This window comes from Triturus cristatus, chromosome 3_2 (assembly GCF_964204655.1).
Source record: "Triturus cristatus chromosome 3_2, aTriCri1.1, whole genome shotgun sequence".
NCBI classification, from domain to species: Eukaryota; Metazoa; Chordata; class Amphibia; order Caudata; family Salamandridae; genus Triturus; species Triturus cristatus.
In genome coordinates, this window is record NC_140584.1 from 1134232730 (window position 1) to 1134254231 (window position 21502).

General features: G+C 48.9%; 1 protein-coding gene across 2 annotated transcripts in view; it reads left to right on the forward strand.

Moving 5' to 3' along the window:
- The window catches only part of SGSM2 (small G protein signaling modulator 2), a 1127811-nt gene that overhangs the window by 951449 nt on the left and 154860 nt on the right, over window positions 1-21502 (forward strand). For both annotated transcript variants that reach the window (XM_085649947.1, XM_085649948.1), the window contains exons 14-15: window positions 7630-7775; window positions 20026-20154. In XM_085649947.1, the coding sequence (XP_085506073.1) occupies window positions 7630-7775; window positions 20026-20154 (275 nt within the window). The remainder of the gene's footprint in view (window positions 1-7629; window positions 7776-20025; window positions 20155-21502) is intronic.

The following is a 21502-nucleotide window of genomic DNA, read 5'->3' on the forward strand; positions in this document are numbered from 1 at the left end:
AACATATTTCCCCCTTTGGCTTGTACTGACTTGGGAGCAATTTCAGGCCGCAGGAGAAACATAAATAAAAGCCATGTTTGGCTTTCGAAATTCAAGCATCTCCCACCTGGATCCGGTCTGTTGCTGCCATGTATGCAACCCACAGCCATGCCCTGCTCTCACCCTGAGAACTCTATGTTTCACTTGTAGGCGCTAGTGCTCTTCTTTATAAAAGCTCTTTTCATATTTGCAGAATTGCAGTTTTACATTGTAGCGTGAACTTGACCAGCATGTATTGGAGTGCTTTACCTGTTACATTACACAAGAACACATTTGTGTTTTTTAGCCACGAGGAGATTGTGATCTTCCTAGGATGCTGTTGAACTGATGCTGAGACTTAAACCTGGTTCTCTAGTTTCCACAGCTGCAACTCTGTCTATTATCCCACATTTGCACTGCTCTCATCGGTCTGAGCTACAGCCTTCTGGAGGAAGGTGAGGGGTCAGAGGCCTGGACAATACACTATCCCTCCACAGTTACCTTCTGAGCAGGATTTACCACTTTTATTTCCTTCCCTAGTTTCGTTTTTATACCTCGGCCTAAAGTTTCACAAACAAAACTGTCTAAAACCATGTGGAAGTCGGCTGAAACAATTTTTAACAAATGTTATCAATGCAGGCTGGCATAAATGCATGGTACTGAGAAGGCGACACCAGTATGGGCCTTGAGGCAAGGGTGCTAAAGTTTATGGTAGTGGGCCCAGCCCCGCAGTGCCCAAAAACAAGCAAGGAAAATAGGCCCCCATCATCTGTCTTCTTAGTTCAAAAACACCTTTGGGGTACAGAGGGCCCTTGTGCCACAGTACCGGCTGAACTAATGCCTTTTATGTTGCTGCAACCATGTGGAGTAGTCACAATTCCAATTTCACAATTGCTTTATTGACCTTGCTTTTGTCAAATTTGCTTGGAAATGCACCTTTTGCCCACTCTTAGTTCAAACTTTTCTGGGGGTGACCCCCGGGAAACACCCTTGGGGCAGTCAAGCTCACTCACTACACTCACCTGCCATGGGACACTCAACCCAAACTTTTACGCCCTACCACTTTCAAATGTCACCAGCCGCCACTAGTGTGTGTGCTTGTGTGTGTGCCTGTGTGTGTGTCTGTTCCACGTCACTGACTCCATCCAAGAGTTCTATGTCATAGCACTCTACACAGCCAAGTGACAATGCACGCCGGGATATTGCTCCCATAAGGATAGATGAGGCAGTTGCCTAATGGAATCAGCAGTAGATGGTGCCCAATAGCAAGCAAGACCTGGAGAATAGTTTTGCCAGTGGATGCAAGACTCCAATGTCCATGTGCTGTTGTGCCCACCCTTGCACCGTTTGTTGCACACAACGCTACGACCACCTTACATGTCAGCCCCCACCTCTGTAGCCCAAGGGGCGTGCTGAGGTCCCTAGAAATGCTTCCATACCCCGCAAGACCATAGACATTCTTTGGGATGACGTTGTGTGTTGAGTAAGCAATAAATGTTCCCTAAATAAGTGAATAGACATGCAGGCATCCAGGTCTAGCCATCACACTGCTCTCATCAGGCGTTTGCTGATAAGAATAATCCTTGCAGTAAAGGTGACTCTTTTCTCAATGCAACTTCTCCCATGTCTGTCACTGCATCTTCTCTTTTATCTCTGTCACTGCCTAGCCTTTCACTTCTTTCCTCTTGCCTCCTTTCAATGTTGTCGTCACACTTTCTAGATGTCTTCCCTTCTCGCTGTCAACTCTCATGGGCCGCTCCCTCAGTGTTTGCCACACAGTAACGCCTTTCCCTTTTCCAGATTAACGAAATTCCTCCCATAGACGTCAGTGGGCTCACTTGCCCACGAAATCGCCATCACCTGCCAAAACAAACTATTCATTTGCTTCAGTAGGCTTACCTCTTAAAACCACTAAATATCACGCCCTATACTAGAAAGTTAGAGACTTATTCCTTACATCACATAGATACAAATACAAGCATAAAGGAATAACAAGCATTGGCATAGCCAATAGGTCTCGCTTTTGGGACCTTATAAGTATTTAGTTATGCAGCACAATACCCTTGGTGCAACAACATTAACCGTTGCATGGCTAAACACTTATAAGTTCACAAAGGCGAGACCTATTGGCTATGCCAATGCTTGTTTAATGATTGTTTATGTGCAGGAAGGGACACCTTCATGCACATAAACATACATTCATGGTGATTTGCTGTTTCTGTGTGTGCTGCGCAATGCAGCACACATAGAAAGAGCAAAAACAATGAGAAATGTATCATTTCTCCTCGTTTTGCCATGTTAACATCAGGTTATTTCTGGTCTTAAATTTGGCGCTGCCATATATTCCACTACAATTCCTCAGCTTTATTCCCCATCTCTCTTCTTATAAGTACCTCTCTTACTTTGTATAGATGAGCCAGGTCAAGGCTTACCTCTGGTGCCATAGGCCTCACGGGGTTAAGTGTTTGAAGTACCCTATTCATTCAGAGAAGAGTCATTTTGTTCCTGACACACGCAGCAGGCATCTCGCCCTGCGTCACGTCAATTGGCTATGATCCCGTTCAAATACTTTAAACAGTGGGAATGAAAACAGCAGAGTCACCCCTTGCTCTGACATCCCTGTTGTTTACAATAAATTGCACATCCCTCTCCGCACTTATGGGTTATCCTCATTTGCATTTTACAGTTTAGCGGATTCTAAATATTTACAAATATTGGATCAATTGCTCTGTTCACCTTTATCAACATTTCTTTACTTGTATTCCTGACTACTAACATCTACCGGTGTTTCAACAAACTTTATTGACTCTAGGATGCAGTGACATCACGCCGATCCCAGAGACGCACGTCCATCTCTCCTTCAGCACTGCCTTTGTAAAAGCCTCCATGCCGCGCTTTCACTCTAATGGCGGCCGGGCCCCTTTCTTTAGATGCGGCTCGTCTAAAGAAGGGGGCGCGGACTCTATTAACGTGAACGCGCGGCTTGGGGCGCTTGTAAGCAACACCAAATATTTGCAATGCAATAGGTCTTGCATTTGCGATAATTTAAGCTATTGTCATTTACAATGCCAATAGCGCAAAGTCTCGTAAATGCAAAACCTATTGCATTACAAATGCTTGTTTAACTTTAGGGCGGTGCGACCGGTACCACCACACCGGGTGCTGGCTTCCTAGGGGCGCCGTGTTTGAAAGTTTATTATGCTTTTGAAGCATCTGCTGCAGCGTTTCTTTCCGCCTGCAATTACCAGGCCTCACACAAATGTCAAGATAACTCCTGTGATTAATTATCTTCCTGGAGAGAGATCAGCATTTTGTAAAGTTGAGGTTTTGACTTGGGTGAAGTTAGTGCAGAGGGTTAAGATGCGTGCTGCAAAGAACGTGTACCCAGTAGATTACAGAGTGGGTATGATGTAAACAGATCAGCAGATTTCTGCTTTCAAAGAGACATCCTTTTGTCACTTGCAATTTATAACTCAAAGTCCTAATGTAGAATAGTGAGCTATTAACTTTCATCCCAGAACTGCATACACACTGCAAAATATACATTATTAGAACATTGATTAATGTTGCAAAAAGGGTTAATTTGGCTAGAAATCTATTCTTATTATTAAATAAAACTCCCAACTATGCTGTTTCTTTTTCGACTCTGAGTTTGTGCTTCTCCACACCAAGCACTCTTAAACTATACTGCCTGCCAGTATGGATGACGTGACTCCTACACTTTTAGTCCTTTGGCTTATGTAACATTTCCTATACACTGATTTACACACGCATGATTGATTGTCTCTGTGTAATGTGCGTGTGATGCAAAGTGCTCGGACACCCTACACTGGTATGAGTGGCGCTATATAACTGGTCACTGTTAAAGGGTGCTAGTGAGAGAATCCGTGGTGGAGGTGGTCATGGGGGGGGGGCGCCAACAAACATTGTCGCACAGGGTGCCACCAGCACTAAAGCCGGCCCTGTACCGTGCCCGTCCGTATGAGTCACATGGCTCTTGATTCTTATGAGAGGCTGATTCTGTAGAACTCCTGGAACACTGGATTTTTCCCGATATTAATCGGGGTAAGTACCAATTGTTACACGCTGCATACTTTTGTCTTTGAGGGTTAGAAACACTACAGCAACTTGTTTTTTCCAATTTATATTTTCAGCGGTGTCATTGCATCCTGACACAGATCATGTGACTTTCTTATCCGGTAGCCATTCTAAGTGACTGCTACCTTTTTCAACCTTGTCCCCCTCCCTGCACATGGGGTAAATAACCCTCTGATTTATTATGCATATACCCTTTAGAATACAGCCTTTTTAACATACCACTAATAGTGTATTTTTCTCCCTTTTCTCTATAATGCAAGTGCCCGGGTGGGCCCATGTGAGTACCACATCCCCATTTAATTTTACTTTTATGGTGTACTTTCTTTTGAGCCTACTCGGTTTTCTTCTTTGCTCTGCTGACATCTTTTATTTCTTATCCTTCCCTATTCAGATGTCCTATATCTTTAGGTCCTGATGAGACGTTTCATTTGTGTTTCTGGGGTCAAAACGTTGTTGCCTTATGTTGAAATGAACCTTGACCGGTCCTCGGTAACAAATAATATAGAGGTCTCCCTATGCCATTTTTTCCAGTACGTGAATGCTATTATCCCCCTTTATTGATTATCCATACATTGTCCACAAGAACCGTTGTTTTTTGCTATATCGTATAACCTGTCTCAGTGTGAGTAGGGTAGCCCTTGTTTTTTCTGATATAAGCCCCTTGTAAATAGGGGGCAGCATCAAAATTAATGGGTGTTGCGGTGGAACGCCCACCAAAACACCCATTGCCCGCCCCTTTCACGCTAAGTGTAGCATGAAAGGGGGCCTTATTTACAGAGCGGCGTTAAGCCACATTAAGTGGCTTAACGCCAACTTGTTAATAAGATAAAGGGTTTGTTGGCTCTGAAACGTCACAAAAAATGACGTTTCTGTAGCGATAAGCCCTTGTAAATATACACCATAAAGTTATACACACCTTCCTTTCGTGTTCTCAAAACATGTGCACACACACACATATTTGTTTACCTGAAGCATATATTCCCAACTTGCAATAAGCCATAAAGACACATATAGCAGACATCAACTATCAGTGTCAGAAAACAGAACATAAAGGAACAGGAAACAATGCAAAACCCATACTACAATGAAAGTGTGCTTTCCAACCCAACAATACATTGATAATGGAAGTGGTAGCATCTCTTTCGCCTGGTGATTGGTACAGGGTCCGACAGTGTCCCCAGTCATATTCATCCCCTTAATGGAGTCCCAGGAGCTCACCTTAGAGATACCACAATAAAAACACAACCATAATGCGACAACACACAATGCTATGTGAAAATCTTCTCCACTCCATACATTGAACACATCAAAAACCGCATTCACATTATTCAGACCTGGATGTTCATCACTTATCTGAAGCACAACCTCACCAATACAGAATTCCTGTTATTTGCCAATAACAACAAGCAAGAAATAACACACCTGGCTCAATGACATGAACATTGACAGTTTCGAGCCCCAACTATTATCCAGTGCCAAGTGACCTGGATTCTCCCTTGACAACAACCTCACCTGCACCATGAGGGAACACATCACCTAAAACATAGACAACCTACAATAAGTCATCTCTTCTAATGAAAGTAAAATCATTCGTCCCAGAAAGTGACTTCAAAATTTGCTATTAAAACCTTCATAATATTGCAACTGGAGGAGAAAATATCGTGCCATGTGGACTTCTAGACTCCACACTGACACCCTTATGGGCATCTTACATAATCAAATGTGGAATTGCTAAAACGCATTGTCGAAGCTTACTTGCGCCTGATCCTTGATAGATCAACCAATTATTTGTTTAGTGCACGTGGGCTCTGGGAACGAAGTTTATTATTCACTATGGGGCGGATACAGATAAGTAATCACTTAGTTACCCACTGGGCTATCAAAAGAATCTTGGAACCTGCCTATGTCCTTGCAATGATAGATCTGGGCATCCAATGTTACATTCGGACTCCTTAAAAGCAGGTTCCGCACGGCACATGTTACTATTATTTTGCAGCAGATCAGAGGGCGGTACTGCCGTGCACCTCCACTTTTGTGGAGGCAGCGGAACCTGCTTTTAAGGAGTCCGAATGTATGCTCCACCACATTCCGCGCTGATTTATGTGCAACATTGAATCGCCTTTCACTTCTGGTAGATGGGTTGAGGTATGGAGACAGGATAAATGCTCGCACTGCATATGCGCTATCACCTAGGTGTTAAAGGAAGAAAGATTATTCGCAGTCAGCAATAGATACATCAAAGGTAGACATCAGGGTGTGTCACATTTATTTACCTAGCAGGTATCCTTCTTCAAATTCACCCCCAGCAAGACGGATATAGATCCCACTGTTCCTGAAGATGTAGGAATCATGCTTGCTCCCTGGAAATTTCGCAGCGATGTCGGTAATGATGTGAGACGCATCACATATGACCTGTACGTTGATTGAATGTGTTGATTTGCGGTTACGGTAGATGTACTCAGTAGCAAAGGGGGGGCAGATTGGTATGTGTTTCCCGTCAATGCACCCTATTACATGTGGGAACTGGGCCTTCTGATAAAAGTCCATCTTTGTCGTGTGCAGTTCCGCCTGTGTGCTGGGGAACCGGATATAGTGGTGCATTCTTTGCATCATGGCATCCAGGAATTTGTTGAAAAAGTGCTACAGGCAACTCTGTGAGACACCACCAGCCACAGCTAGTAACTGCTGGATGCTAGTAGGTGCAGGCAACAGAGGACCTGCACATTTGGAGGTATTGCGTGCGCCCTTGGTGTCTGGTGCTCCAGGAGTGGGTGCAGGTCACGTATCAGGTCCAGGATGGTGGTTGGGTGCAGCCTGTACCTCTCATGGATTTCTGCCTCTGTGAGTTGGAATAGTGAGATGCGCAGTCTGTATACGCGTTCCTGTCGTTTCCAGATCCTATGAGCTGCAGCTTGTGTCCGTATCCGCCTTGCAATGACATAGAGGGCCGCCATTGTGGTCACGCAGATGCATTCTGGGGCTGTTTATATGCTGTGCACCTAGTTACCACCTGCTTTGAGTTAGTGGTAATTTGCAACTCTTATTTAGCGATTTTTAATGGAATCGGTATTAGCGATTTTATGTACTTTGTTCTGCGACTGTATTTAGCGATTCCTTATTTAGCGATTCGCTAAATAGTGAGTCGGTGTGGCATATTCGCTAAATAAGGAATCGCTAGGTTCATTCAATTGGTTTTAGCGATTCTTTATTTTGCGATTCGGTGTTTCTGCCTCTACATTTCACATGGGGTTTTAGCGATCGCAGACATGGAAATTCTGAGAATTTCGGCGTTTGCGATCGCTAATTCACTACCTACATCTGGCCCTGAGTTGTTACAGAACACAAACGCTTTTCTCTAAATGTGCTCGTGCATCCATACTCAGGAAGGTTCAATGAGAAAGACATTGGAATGTATAGGATGTTCAGACTCAAAGCACAGCTTCGTACTGCATTGTGTGATCCTGCTGCCAGCTCTGACGTAGGTGGTTTTTCTCCTCTTGTTTCGGTCACCAGGGCTCGCCTACTGCCGCCACCTCTCTACAGTGAGGACACACCTCTCAGCCCTAGTGAACCACTCCATTGTTCCGCCGGACAAACCGACTGACGCATCAGGAGGCCTGACGAAAGAGGTCTGGAGCAAATATCAAAAAGACATGAAGGTACAAAAAAATATTATTTCTTTAAATTTTCATTTGCTTTGTTTGAATTTCCATAATTCTAGGTGAGCAGTTCAGAACTTCTAAATTAGATTTGTATTTATTTATTTTAACTTAGGCGTTCTTGCAAGAGTCCATACTCTGGCCCACACCTCTCACTACCTTTACTGCTGAAGATGCTTTAAGACTCTTTCCAAACAAATTTTCCCCATTATATTGCATATCTAGAATTTTAACTTTTGGCCCCTCAACCTCTTCCCCTTGGCTCTGGAATCAAAACGTTGTTGTCCATCGCTCCTTCCTGATCTAGGTACATTATTTGGGCCACATTTCACTCGAGCTCTTTTCTGCTCACTGGAAATGGTTGGTTGGAATAGGGGTGGGCCTTGACCCGAAAGTAAAGCTGCGTTCAGCTTAGGTGGCAAACCTCCACCTCTTCGTTTTGTTTTTTGGGAGGGTTTTTAATGTGTGAGGAACTGTCCGAGTCACACTCTGTGCATCCATATAAGTTTTGTTTTTGTATTACATGGGACCTCCGCCCTTAATGTGTCTTTAGGCCCTCTGTCTGCTTCCACTTGCTTTCGTTTTAGGTCTCGCCTAGGCAGCGCTTCCACTGTCTCTTCGAGGCATGCAGCTTTTAGGAGAAGGACATTAAGCTCCCCCCATGTTCCGTCCATCTGTACAATTGGCTCCTCTTACTGTCCTTTGTAAATAGTGGCTTTACATTGCTCAATAGGCTTAGAAGTCCTTCCTTAGTACCACCTTTTCTCTTATTGTTACCTCCCATGAGGAGACCCCCTGATACATGTCCTGTTACTCGCTGTGTTATTTACTAGTTTTGGTGCACTCTCTTCTCATTTTTTTGCTTCTCTAATCTCAGGAACTCCACATAGCCAAGCTTAACTCCTCTTCCATAGCTGCAGCTAACTCCTCCTTCTCCCCGTTCGCTCCCTTTCTAACACTGCAACTGCCTCCTCCCTCCTGCTTTTTGAAACGCAGGACCAACAATATGCTTATGTTGAGGATTTGCATTTGTGGCTTGCATGCTCGTATGGATGCCTCTCCTTGCTTCAACCTCCCTCTGCCATGAAAACATCATGTGACCGATGCCATGCATTCATTATCTCAGTGGGCGCAACCTTTCCCTTAATGAGGGAGCAACACGTCTTTGTCTTCAACCCACACTGGACCTCCCTCCCGCAGCATTCTCTGATGTGCCCTCCACTCCTGGGGACTTCCAAGTTGCATAAAACACTTACCACTCAGACTCTGAATTTAAATAGCCACAGGCGTTTCCAGGCAGGGCAGCAGTTACACCTACAAAACATTTGCAATACAAAGGGTCTCACATTACTCAAAATGTAAGCTATTGGTATTGGGGGAGACCTGCTGTAACTGCCCCCTCCCTCCCCTTATTTGAAATGCAGGATTTGCATTTGTGGCTTGCATGCTCGTATGGGTGTTGTTAGAGTCGGGGATCTCTGGTTGGCGCAAGGTTGCCCTTGTGTCAAGCAGGAACCCTCTCCTCCACGTCAGGGCGCAGGATAACCCCTCGCGAATGACCCTTGCTCACCCTCTAGGTGCGTGGCGTGAGCAGCCAAGGCGATTCCTCAGGCGTTGTTGGTTAAGCACTTACAATTGTACACACAGTAAATACATTAATCCCCCCAGAAACGGACACCAGACTTGGATATATATAAAAATACGATTCTTTATGTAAAAATAAGGTATATATATCTCAACAGACTTATCACAAGACCAATAACGTTTTCGCTAGGCCACCAGGTTATACAGCAGGCAAATGTTCTTGGTTCGTAGTTTCAAATGGATACTTCGTAGTCTCTTGCAAATGTTACTTGTGGTTCCAGTACTCACAGAGATCGACTCCTGCGAACGGGGAAATAAGGCGTTGCGGGCCCCGAGCCCGATGCTGGAACTTCTTTCGTGATGTGGAGAGTCAGCACAGGACGGTGCGACTCTCGGCTTGGGAGGTGTTCTTGGGTCCTCAATCAGCGGGTGTGGGCAGGTAGGCAGGCGCGGCCAGCGACCCTCCGCACGGCGGTGCAGGGGGGTCTCCACAGCGGGGGCGGCGCGGCCTGAGATGTCCGGGGATAGCGAAGCGGGGTCACAGGGCACAGTCAGTGCAGCTGGATGACCCGGCGTAGATCACAGTCGTCGGACGGCTTCCGGCGGGAGGGGTGATAGCGCGTTCAGCGCGCTCCAGTAGCAGGCGGTGACAGGGATGCAGGCGACCTGGCCCGGGGACAGAGAGCGGCTCGGGACGGAGCGGGGCTCTCACGGGTTTGAGGCAGGCGAGCTTCTGAGTGTCACGGCCCTAGGAGGGGCGATGAGGGGCGCAGTCTCTTTTCCAGCGGGATGCCCACACGGCTCGAATTGGAGGATGAGCAAGAAGCACAGAGAACCCACTGGTCCTGGGGTTCAGTTCAGGGGGCAAGCTCAGATCAAGCCCTTGGAGAATGTTCAAGCACAAAGTAGCAAAGTCTTTTCCGTAAGTCTCTTCCTCTCCTTTCTCAGCAAGGCAAGCAGCAGGCCAGCTCCTCCAGCGTCTTCTTCTCCTTCTAGTCGGGCAGAGGTTCTTTGTGGTAAACAGGATTCTGATTTCTTAGGAGCCAGGCTCCTACTTTTATACCATGATTCTTTTGTTCTTTAGCGCCAGGGGGCCTAGGCCTGGCTCAGTCCAGTTCTGGAGCACTTTGTTATGGTGACTCGGCTCTTTCCTTTCAGCAGCAGGGCAGAGACATCAGCCGCCCCACAGGGGGTGGCGCCGGCTTTGTGGTGGCAGAGCACAGGTCTATTCAAGAGTCAAGGTGTACTCCTCCCACCCATCCAGGTGTAATCTCTCTACCCACCACCTGGCAGCCAACCTGTCTCTGGGGATCCCCCCACCCTGCTCCTTACTGTTGCTGGGCAGAACACACACACATACAGCAGAGGCGGACTGAGATGGTCAGGTCAGTAAATACTAACTTTCTAAAAGTAGTATTTACAAACCCAGGATATTAAAATAAACTTGACTACAAGAAGTATTTTATCATCCTGAGTTCAGGCATACTAAACTTGACACTTCTACCATGCTCTCTGAGTCCACTGGGGTCACAGCGTTGGCGTGATCCCAGCAGCCCATTCTGGCCTATGGAGAGCAGGTAGCCTTCAATAGTGAAAAACGACAAGGGCTGTAATTCACTACTAAGACATGCCACACACATCAGGGCATGTCCTACCTTATGCCCACAATGCACCCTGCCCGTGGGCCTACCAGAGGGGTGGCTAATATGTAGGTAAGGGAAGGTTTAGGGACTGGCAAGTGGGGGCACTTGCGCAGTCAGCGCGACGGTCCCGGACCGCGCACAGGGTCTGCGGTGGCAGACCCTAGACACACTTTACAAGGCCGCTTCCGTGGGTGGCGCAACCAGCGCTGCAAGCCCACCAGCAGCATTGGCATTCACAAGCCCTGGCACCCCTGGTGCACTTTACTGGGGACTGACAGTGAATCCAATAAACCAATCATGGACATCAATTACAGGTACACTTTACTTAGGGAGCACTTGCACTGCGGCACGGATTAGCCGTGGCGCAGTGCCCTGAGCGGACAACACCAGCAAAACAATCGAGGCACACCATCAAAAAGTGGAAGGGGAACTCACGCCAAGGTGCCAGGTCTAACACGTGTCCCCTCCAGCTGAAATGTGGGGAGAACTACCCTTGCCCAGGGGGTTCCTCGTCACTAAGGCGGAAATACCTGGACAGACCGTCAGCGTTGGCGTGATCTGTACCAGGACGGTGTTCCACCGTAAAGTCCATACCCTGTAGGGAGATGGACCACCTCAACAGCTTCGGGTTTTCACCCCTCATTTGCATCAACCATCTGAGGGGCCTGTGGTCCGTCTGAACCCGGAAGTGAGACCCAAACAAGTAGGGTCTTAGCTTCTTCAGCGCCCAGACCACAGCAAATGCTTCTCGCTCAATTGCACTCCACCTACTTTCCCGTGGAAGTAACCTCCTACTGATGAAGGCTACGGGTTGGTCCCAGCCCTCCTCAGTCATCTGTGAGAGAACAGCCCCCACACCATGCTCTGAAGCGTCTGTCTGGACTAGGAATTCCTTGGAGAAGTCAGGGGCCAAGAGCACGGGCGCCGTGCACATGGCAGTCTTCAGGGTGTCGAAAGCTTTCTGACAGGTGTCAGTCCAAATCACGTTCCTGGGCTGCTTCTTCGAAGTCAGCTCTGTCAAGGGGGCAACGATCGTTCCATAGCCCTTGACAAACCTCCTGTAGTACCCAGTGAGCCCCAGGAAGGCCCTCACTGCGGTCTGCGTCTTGGGGGGTTCCCAAGCCAGGATGGTCTCAATTTTGGGTTGCAAGGGTGCCACCTTGCCACTCCCCACTTGGTGTCCCAAGTACACCACGGAACCCTGCCCGATCTGGCACTTGCTTGCCTTGATCGTGAGGCCTGCTCGGCGCAGCGCCATCAACACTTCCCAGAGGTGGCGCAGGTGTTCAGGCCAGGTGGCACTGAACACTGCGATGTCATCCAGGTAGGCGGCACTGAACGCATCCAGCCCAACCAGTACCTGGTTGACCAACCTCTGAAAGGTGGCAGGGGCATTCTTCATCCCAAATGGCATGACTCGGAACTGGAAGTGCCCATCTGGTGTAGAGAATGCTGACCTCTCTTTGGCCCCATCGGTCAAGGCGATCTGCCAGTACCCAGACGTTAAATCAAACGTACTGAGGAACCGGGCAGCCCCCAGCCGATCAATGAGCTCATCCGCTCTGGGGATGGGGTGCGCGTCAGTCTTCGTGACTGAATTGAGTCCTCTGTAGTCCACACAGAACCGGAGTTCAGGTGTGGCTCCCGGCGCAGCAGCTTTGGGGACCAAGACCACGGGGCTGGACCAAGGACTGCTGGAGGACTCAACCACCCCTAGCGCAAGCATTTTGGAGACCTCCTCCTTGATGCAAGCTCTGACCCTGTCAGTTACCCTGTAAGCCTTGTGCTTCACAGGTAAGCTGTCTCCTGTGTCCACATCATGGACGCACCAATCTGTGACACCAGGAACCAGGGAGAATCGGTCGGAAAATTGTCCCAGCAAGTGGCGGCAATCTTCCTGTTGTTCGGGCGTCAGGGTGGGTGAGAGGTTAACTCCATCCACTGACCCATCTTTCTCAGAGGCCACTAAGAGGTCAGGAAGAGGCTCGGTCTCCTCTTCCATTCCATCATCAGTGGCCAGCAGCATGCCCACTTCGGTCCTCTCTAAGTGGGGCTTAAGGCGGTTAACATGTAGGACCCTCAAAGGGTTCCTGGGAGTCTGCATGTCCACCAAGTAGGTGATAGGACTTTTGCGCTCCACAACCTCAAATGGACCTGTCCACTTATCCTGAAGTGCACACGGCTCCACTGGGGCCAAGACCCACACCTTTTGTCCAGGTTGAAGCTCTACCAGAGTGGCATTCCGGTCGTACCACCGCTTCATCTCCTCCTGGCTGGCTTCCAGATTTGCCTCAGCAAGTTGCCTGAAACGCCGAGTCTGGTTTCGGAAGGCCAGCATGTAACTATATACATTCTGGGGAGGTTTCCTGGGAGATTGCTCCCAGCCTTCCTTTACCAAACTCAGAGGTCCTCTTACCGGGTGACCATACAGAAGCTCAAAGGGGCTGAATCCTAGGGACTTCTGTGGCACCTCTCGGTAAGCGAAGAGCAGGCATGGCAAGAGGACGTCCCACTTACGCCTCATTGGACCGTCCAGGCCCATGATCATGCCTTTGAGGGTTCGGTTGAATCTCTCAACCAACCCATTTCCTTGGGGATGGTAAGGAGTGGTGAACTTGTACGTTACCCCACACTCCTTCCACAGGGATTTCATATATGTGGATATGAAATTGGTCCCCCTGTCGCTCACCACCTCTAGAGGGAATCCCACTCGGGAGAAAATTCCCATCAGTGCCCGTCCCACCACGGGGGCCGTCACTGTCCTCAGAGGGATGGCTTCAGGGTACCGGGTGGCATGGTCCACCAAGACCAGGATGAACCTGTTGCCCAGGGCTGTCTTGGGGTCCAGAGGCCCCACAATGTCAATACCCACTCGTTGGAATGGCGTACCGACCACAGGGAAAGGTTGCAGAGGAGCCTTGTGCTTCCCTCCGCTCTTACCACTTGCCTGGCAAGTCTGACAGGTTCTGCAGTAGGAATCGGAATTCTTATGCATTTGGGGCCAGTAAAAGTGGGTGACAAGCCTGTCATAGGTCTTGTCCATCCCCAAATGTCCTGCTAACGGCACATCGTGAGCCAGCCCCAGTAGGAAGGTTCTGAACTTCTGGGGTACCACCAGCACACGGGCTGACCCAGGTTCAGCAGCCTTAGGCTCGGAATACAGGAGGTCACTCTCCCAGTACACGTAGTGTGTTTTGGCCTGAACACCATTGGCCTGGTCTGCAGCCTGTTGCCGCATACCTACGAGAGAAGGGCATTCTTTCTGCTCCCTGCAGAATTCCTCCCTGGAGGGACCTCCTTCTTGCTGCCAATGGGTCAGCTCAGGCAGATCTCCCAGTTCGGCAATCTGTTCCCCGGTAGGCTCCAGAGCATCCCCCTCAGGGTCTACTTCCTCCTGGGCCGTGGGAACTTCGGGGGCCGGTTTCCCGCGCCTCCTGCGCCTTCTCCCTAAGGCTGGTTCCTGGACCTCTCCCTCAGGCTCCAGGACCCTCTCAACACCCCTACTGGCTGCCATGGACCGGGTGGTCACGCACGCCCAGTCGGGTAGACCCACCATCCTCAGATGCGTGGTCTTCTCCACCTTTTCCCAAGGGGAACTCTCCAGGTCGTTCCCTAGCAGACAATCTACAGGCATGTCAGTTCTCACAGCGACTTGTAGAGTACCAGAGACCTCCCCCCACTCAAAGGGAACTTGAGCCATTGGACAACGACTCTCTACGTTGTCAGCATTGACAACCCTACAGTAGGCATTGGGTACAATCTGCTCTTGAGACACCAGGTGTTGCCTCACCGAGGTCACGCTGGCTCCTGTATCTCTAAGAGCCTCCACCTTCTTTCCATTGATGGTCACCACCTGCCCATATTTCTTAGTGTTAGAGGGCAGGTAGGTTACAGGGACCATCTCACTGTCTCCTAGCGAGACTAGGGTCATCTGCCCGGGACCCCCACCCTCCTGGACTGCTACTTCCTCCCCAAAGTTAACACTAGCTACTTGCCGGGGTGGAGCACCAGTGGGTGCGGTCTTTCCAAACAGGCGACACTTAGGATCAGAGGCAATGTGACCCGGTTCACCACACTTATAACAATTGAAGGGCCCCTTTGGAACAGGTCTACCTGTCGGGGCCCCGTTCTGCTGCGGGGTTGGGGGAGGCTGAGAACCCTTCTGCTGGTTCCCTTGGGCATTACTTTGGGGGCCTTTTTGGAACCCCTTCTGTTTACCCTTGTCCCCCCCACTCTTCTGCTGGGGACCCTGCCCACCTTTGGCGGAGTCTCCCACTGGACCCTTGTGGACCCTGGTGCTGAGCCAGCGGTCCGCCTCCTCAGCAAGCTTCCTCGGGTTGGACAGCTTGCTATCTATCAGGTGCTGGCGTAGCTCAGGAAAACATTGACTGGACAAGTGCTCCCATGCAATTAAATCAAGCAGCCCTTGATAATCATTCACTTTGCTACCCTTCACCCAACCATCCAGCGCTCTGCAGAAAAAGGTCACATATTCCACATACGTACTCTCAGGGATCTTCTTGGTCTCCCTGAACCTCTGTCGATATAGCTCAGGAGTTAACCCATACCTGCTCATTAAAGCTTCCTTCATATGGGGGTATGAGGTCTGGACTTCTAAGGGTAAATCTAACAGTGTGTCCCGCCCTTCAGCAAGGAACCTTCCCCACAACCCCGCTCCCCAGTCTTTCTCAGGGACCCGGTGTGAGGACATGGCCACCTCGTAGGCCCTAAACCACTGCCCTATGTCATCCTTTCTGAAATACTCCTTTACTACATCTTTGGGGATGTACACCTTGGACTCTACCTGCGCTGGTGGAGTGCTGCCACCAGAAGGAGCGGTGTCCAAACTTTTCGCCTTCAGCTCCAACTCCTTCAATCGGATATCATGATCCATTTGGCGTTGTTGTGCCTCCAGGGCCAACTTCTGCTTTTCCATTTCCATTTGTCCTGCCAACTTTGCCATCTCCATTGCATGCGCCCTGTCGGCTGCCCTGTCTGCCAGCTCCTCTGGCGACCGGACTCTGCTGGGCTCCTCAAGGTTGTCGGGTGGAACGATGTCCCCCGCATTCCGTGGGTCTCGTGACTCCTTCCAGGCTCTCAGCGCCTTGGCGTACTGGGTTCTCCTCTTGAATCCAGCATGGGGGACTCGGAATTTTACACTGTAGCCTTTCAATTGCTCCATCGAGTAGCCTTCCAGTCTCTCCCAATCCACCTCATCGATTCCAGAAATCACAGAGAGTGCTCTCCCAGCGGAGTGTGAGCCAGGCATGGTTGCAGTAATGGCAGATGTCTCAACAAAGTTCAGAGAATGAAAACCTGTGGCTGCGTTACTTGGTCTGCTCTCACTATCTGGTGATTAATAATTCACTGTATGCAAATTACAAGTGCAAATCCGAAATCCCAACCGCTGCCAACAATGTTAGAGTCGGGGATCTCTGGTTGGCGCAAGGTTGCCCTTGTGTCAAGCAGGAACCCTCTCCTCCACGTCAGGGCGCAGGATAACCCCTCGCGAATGACCCTTGCTCACCCTCTAGGTGCGTGGCGTGAGCAGCCAAGGCGATTCCTCAGGCGTTGTTGGTTAAGCACTTACAATTGTACACACAGTAAATACATTAATCCCCCCAGAAACGGACACCAGACTTGGATATATATAAAAATACGATTCTTTATGTAAAAATAAGGTATATATATCTCAACAGACTTATCACAAGACCAATAACGTTTTCGCTAGGCCACCAGGTTATACAGCAGGCAAATGTTCTTGGTTCGTAGTTTCAAATGGATACTTCGTAGTCTCTTGCAAATGTTACTTGTGGTTCCAGTACTCACAGAGATCGACTCCTGCGAACGGGGAAATAAGGCGTTGCGGGCCCCGAGCCCGATGCTGGAACTTCTTTCGTGATGTGGAGAGTCAGCACAGGACGGTGCGACTCTCGGCTTGGGAGGTGTTCTTGGGTCCTCAATCAGCGGGTGTGGGCAGGTAGGCAGGCGCGGCCAGCGACCCTCCGCACGGCGGTGCAGGGGGGTCTCCACAGCGGGGGCGGCGCGGCCTGAGATGTCCGGGGATAGCGAAGCGGGGTCACAGGGCACAGTCAGTGCAGCTGGATGACCCGGCGTAGATCACAGTCGTCGGACGGCTTCCGGCGGGAGGGGTGATAGCGCGTTCAGCGCGCTCCAGTAGCAGGCGGTGACAGGGATGCAGGCGACCTGGCCCGGGGACAGAGAGCGGCTCGGGACGGAGCGGGGCTCTCACGGGTTTGAGGCAGGCGAGCTTCTGAGTGTCACGGCCCTAGGAGGGGCGATGAGGGGCGCAGTCTCTTTTCCAGCGGGATGCCCACACGGCTCGAATTGGAGGATGAGCAAGAAGCACAGAGAACCCACTGGTCCTGGGGTTCAGTTCAGGGGGCAAGCTCAGATCAAGCCCTTGGAGAATGTTCAAGCACAAAGTAGCAAAGTCTTTTCCGTAAGTCTCTTCCTCTCCTTTCTCAGCAAGGCAAGCAGCAGGCCAGCTCCTCCAGCGTCTTCTTCTCCTTCTAGTCGGGCAGAGGTTCTTTGTGGTAAACAGGATTCTGATTTCTTAGGAGCCAGGCTCCTACTTTTATACCATGATTCTTTTGTTCTTTAGCGCCAGGGGGCCTAGGCCTGGCTCAGTCCAGTTCTGGAGCACTTTGTTATGGTGACTCGGCTCTTTCCTTTCAGCAGCAGGGCAGAGACATCAGCCGCCCCACAGGGGGTGGCGCCGGCTTTGTGGTGGCAGAGCACAGGTCTATTCAAGAGTCAAGGTGTACTCCTCCCACCCATCCAGGTGTAATCTCTCTACCCACCACCTGGCAGCCAACCTGTCTCTGGGGATCCCCCCACCCTGCTCCTTACTGTTGCTGGGCAGAACACACACACATACAGCAGAGGCGGACTGAGATGGTCAGGTCAGTAAATACTAACTTTCTAAAAGTAGTATTTACAAACCCAGGATATTAAAATAAACTTGACTACAAGAAGTATTTTATCATCCTGAGTTCAGGCATACTAAACTTGACACTTCTACCATGCTCTCTGAGTCCACTGGGGTCACAGCGTTGGCGTGATCCCAGCAGCCCATTCTGGCCTATGGAGAGCAGGTAGCCTTCAATAGTGAAAAACGACAAGGGCTGTAATTCACTACTAAGACATGCCACACACATCAGGGCATGTCCTACCTTATGCCCACAATGCACCCTGCCCGTGGGCCTACCAGAGGGGTGGCTAATATGTAGGTAAGGGAAGGTTTAGGGACTGGCAAGTGGGGGCACTTGCGCAGTCAGCGCGACGGTCCCGGACCGCGCACAGGGTCTGCGGTGGCAGACCCTAGACACACTTTACAAGGCCGCTTCCGTGGGTGGCGCAACCAGCGCTGCAAGCCCACCAGCAGCATTGGCATTCACAAGCCCTGGCACCCCTGGTGCACTTTACTGGGGACTGACAGTGAATCCAATAAACCAATCATGGACATCAATTACAGGTACACTTTACTTAGGGAGCACTTGCACTGCGGCACGGATTAGCCGTGGCGCAGTGCCCTGAGCGGACAACACCAGCAAAACAATCGAGGCACACCATCAAAAAGTGGAAGGGGAACTCACGCCAAGGTGCCAGGTCTAACAGGTGTCTATCCTCACTTCAACTGCCTCCGAAAGCCTACATCATGAAAAAATTAGTAAAAGAGGCACAGATACTGCCAGCCTTGCTTCTCGTAAGCAACGACTATGAGCACAAAGTGCGTGTTTACGCACCGCTTGCAGGTTTTCAAACACATAAATACATTTACAATGCAATAGCTCAAACTCTCGCGAATGCGAGACCTATTGAATTTCAAATACTTGTTGAGCTCTGAGACAGAGGCGGCAACAGCCATAGGAAGACAGGGACAGTGACACCTGGCCGTGTGTTTCAAAAGCAGGGGGGAGGAGGAGGCAACAGTCTTTGAATGCACAGCAAATTGGGAAAATAAGAGCAAGATTTGCAGCCCTGTTTACAACAGAGCTCTGTAAACCACGAGCGCTCCAGCTTAAAGAAAGAAATAGTGCCCACAAGCTCTGAGTAACAACACATGTGTAACAGGGGCAGTCCTTGAAAATGGGTGGAGATTTTAAAGCGCATATCCTGAATACAGCACGTCTCGCAGAGACAGTGCAAGCGCTGCCTAGGCAAGACCTAAAAATAAGGCGAGGTAATAATGCTTTAGTTTACAATTTATTTTCTACAGCCACACCAAATAGAATTAGATTTACTCAGGATTATCCATTTGTTAAATCAGTTTTAAGACTTGAAGTATTGACCTGATTTACCATGGTTCATTCCTCCTGAAAATCAGCCTTAAGGAAGACAGTTTTAAGATTGTCCTGTGCCAGAAAAAACTCCATCATAAATCAGAGACATCATCTTGGTAGGGACTGTCTTATCTTGGGGAATCGTTTAGTTAATCAAGCCTTCCTGCCTAATTTATCTTCATCTGGGGTTGTCCGCTCTTCCCAGGAATATTCTGGTGAGCCTCAGTTCTCTTGTAGTCTATTGTGGATAGCTTTACAGGTCGCGACCTTTTGAAAGTTATTTATCCAGACTGGCAGTATGGCATGGAATTCTCAGTGCATTTCCAAATGGGCTTCGGACCAGGTCATCACCTAAAGCATAGGGAAGATGGAGCCGTCCCATTCCTTAATTTGGACCTAAGGTACGAGCCACAAAGTGAATCAGGCATGGGCCTTTTCAACAAATGTCTGATGGGTAAGAACTGAACTTCAGACCTGAGCAGGGCTGTAGTCATTCTAGCAATAACAAGACCTGATAAGTTGACCTTAAGATGGGGTATGTATTACCCAAGAGAGGAAACGCCGATTGGCATTACCCTAAAATACAGCCACCATGGCTTCTTCACTTGGTCCATACCATGTCTATAACATATTGATAATATTTATATTTACTGCACTGGCACTATGCTATTAATGAGTACAGTGTGATGAACCCTCTTCTGTTTTGTCTTGTTTCAGAATTATAAAGAGCTTGAATTGTTAAGGCTTGTGTACTATGGTGGTGTGCAGAATGACATCCGGAAAGAGGTGTGGCCATTTTTACTCGGCCACTACAAATTCGGCTCAACGAAAAAGGAGATGGACCGGGTAAGTCTTTGGAATGAATGACACCTTCCTTATTGATGATTTACCATGGCTGCAGCCAAAATTCCCTTTGTGAAATCCAGTCATGAGGCTCAGTATAGTTGAGTTCGGAGAGTGCATTATGCCAAAAGATCTGAGTACGTTTAATCGTTTTACCTCTTGTGGTTCTTCGGATTTTGGTCCCTGACCGTTTCAATTATCTTCTGCCTCTTACCTCACCCTGTTCACCACCCCGCTGACCCGATGCCTGACACCACTCCATTCCACGAACCCCCAAACATAATTCTCTGCTTTATCCCACTCACTGCCCCTATGACTGAACCCCAATCCCTTTCACTGTCATGTTTCCCCTAAGTGATACCGGGAGAACCCTCAAAGGCTGATGGGCAATGGGTTTCTTCCAGTGAATATTGAGTTGAGGGATCCTTAGTTCATCCATCCCCAAATGTATCCATGAGCAGGCGGCAGTGCGCGCATAGGCACATATGTGATTTTCTTCTGTTCATGGGTTATGTTTATTTACCTAGGTAGTGTGTCAAGCCCTGAAATATTGGAATTGTTTACAGGATTCTCTTCAGAACTCCCTGGAAAAGTATGAACATTTTGAAAACTGTGCGTAGTGGGATAGCTTCTCTTAACCTCATCTGAGAGGGACTGATACTAAAACCTGTTTTTAGGCAGTTGGTATTTCCTAGTCCTAACCCACTCTCTGTGACACTCAGTGACACTTCCTTGCTCCAGCCACAGTCCTACAGGCCAAATCCCATGGTTTGTTTTAGAAATATTTGCGTTGAATGTTTTGTTCTCATGGTCTTCAGGGTACATCAACCCACCTGCTGCCTCTGATTTACACATGGTGTCACGTGTGGTAGCATGTTCATGTTTCACAAAGTCAATGCCCGGACTAGTGCTTTTGTCAAACATGGCCTATTTGCCCTGGCGGCCCCCTGCCCCGCCCTGTGACTTGGCTGCCCAGCAGAGGCAGCAGTGAAAAAGGAAATGATAATAGAATTATTTTATTATCAGGGTATTTTCTTTTGCTGAGTAGAAGCAGTGGGGCGTTGCCCTTCCGCCATTGGCAAAACACGTTGACAGCTGAAATGTATATTCACGCTTCCATATGTGTGGCTTGGGACGTACCCAGACTTGACCAGTGAAGGTTAGTAATGCAAAGAGTTTCTTAGCACTAGACAGACAGTCATTTCTCAACTCATCCCCCAACATAACATGTATTACCTACACTGTACTGTTTCTGCACAATCGCAATTATATTTGTCTCTCTGTGATCTTTTGTACAGTCAAATGAGCTGTTTATTCTGAAGCGTGGCAATTTCAAAATGTAACTGTTGCC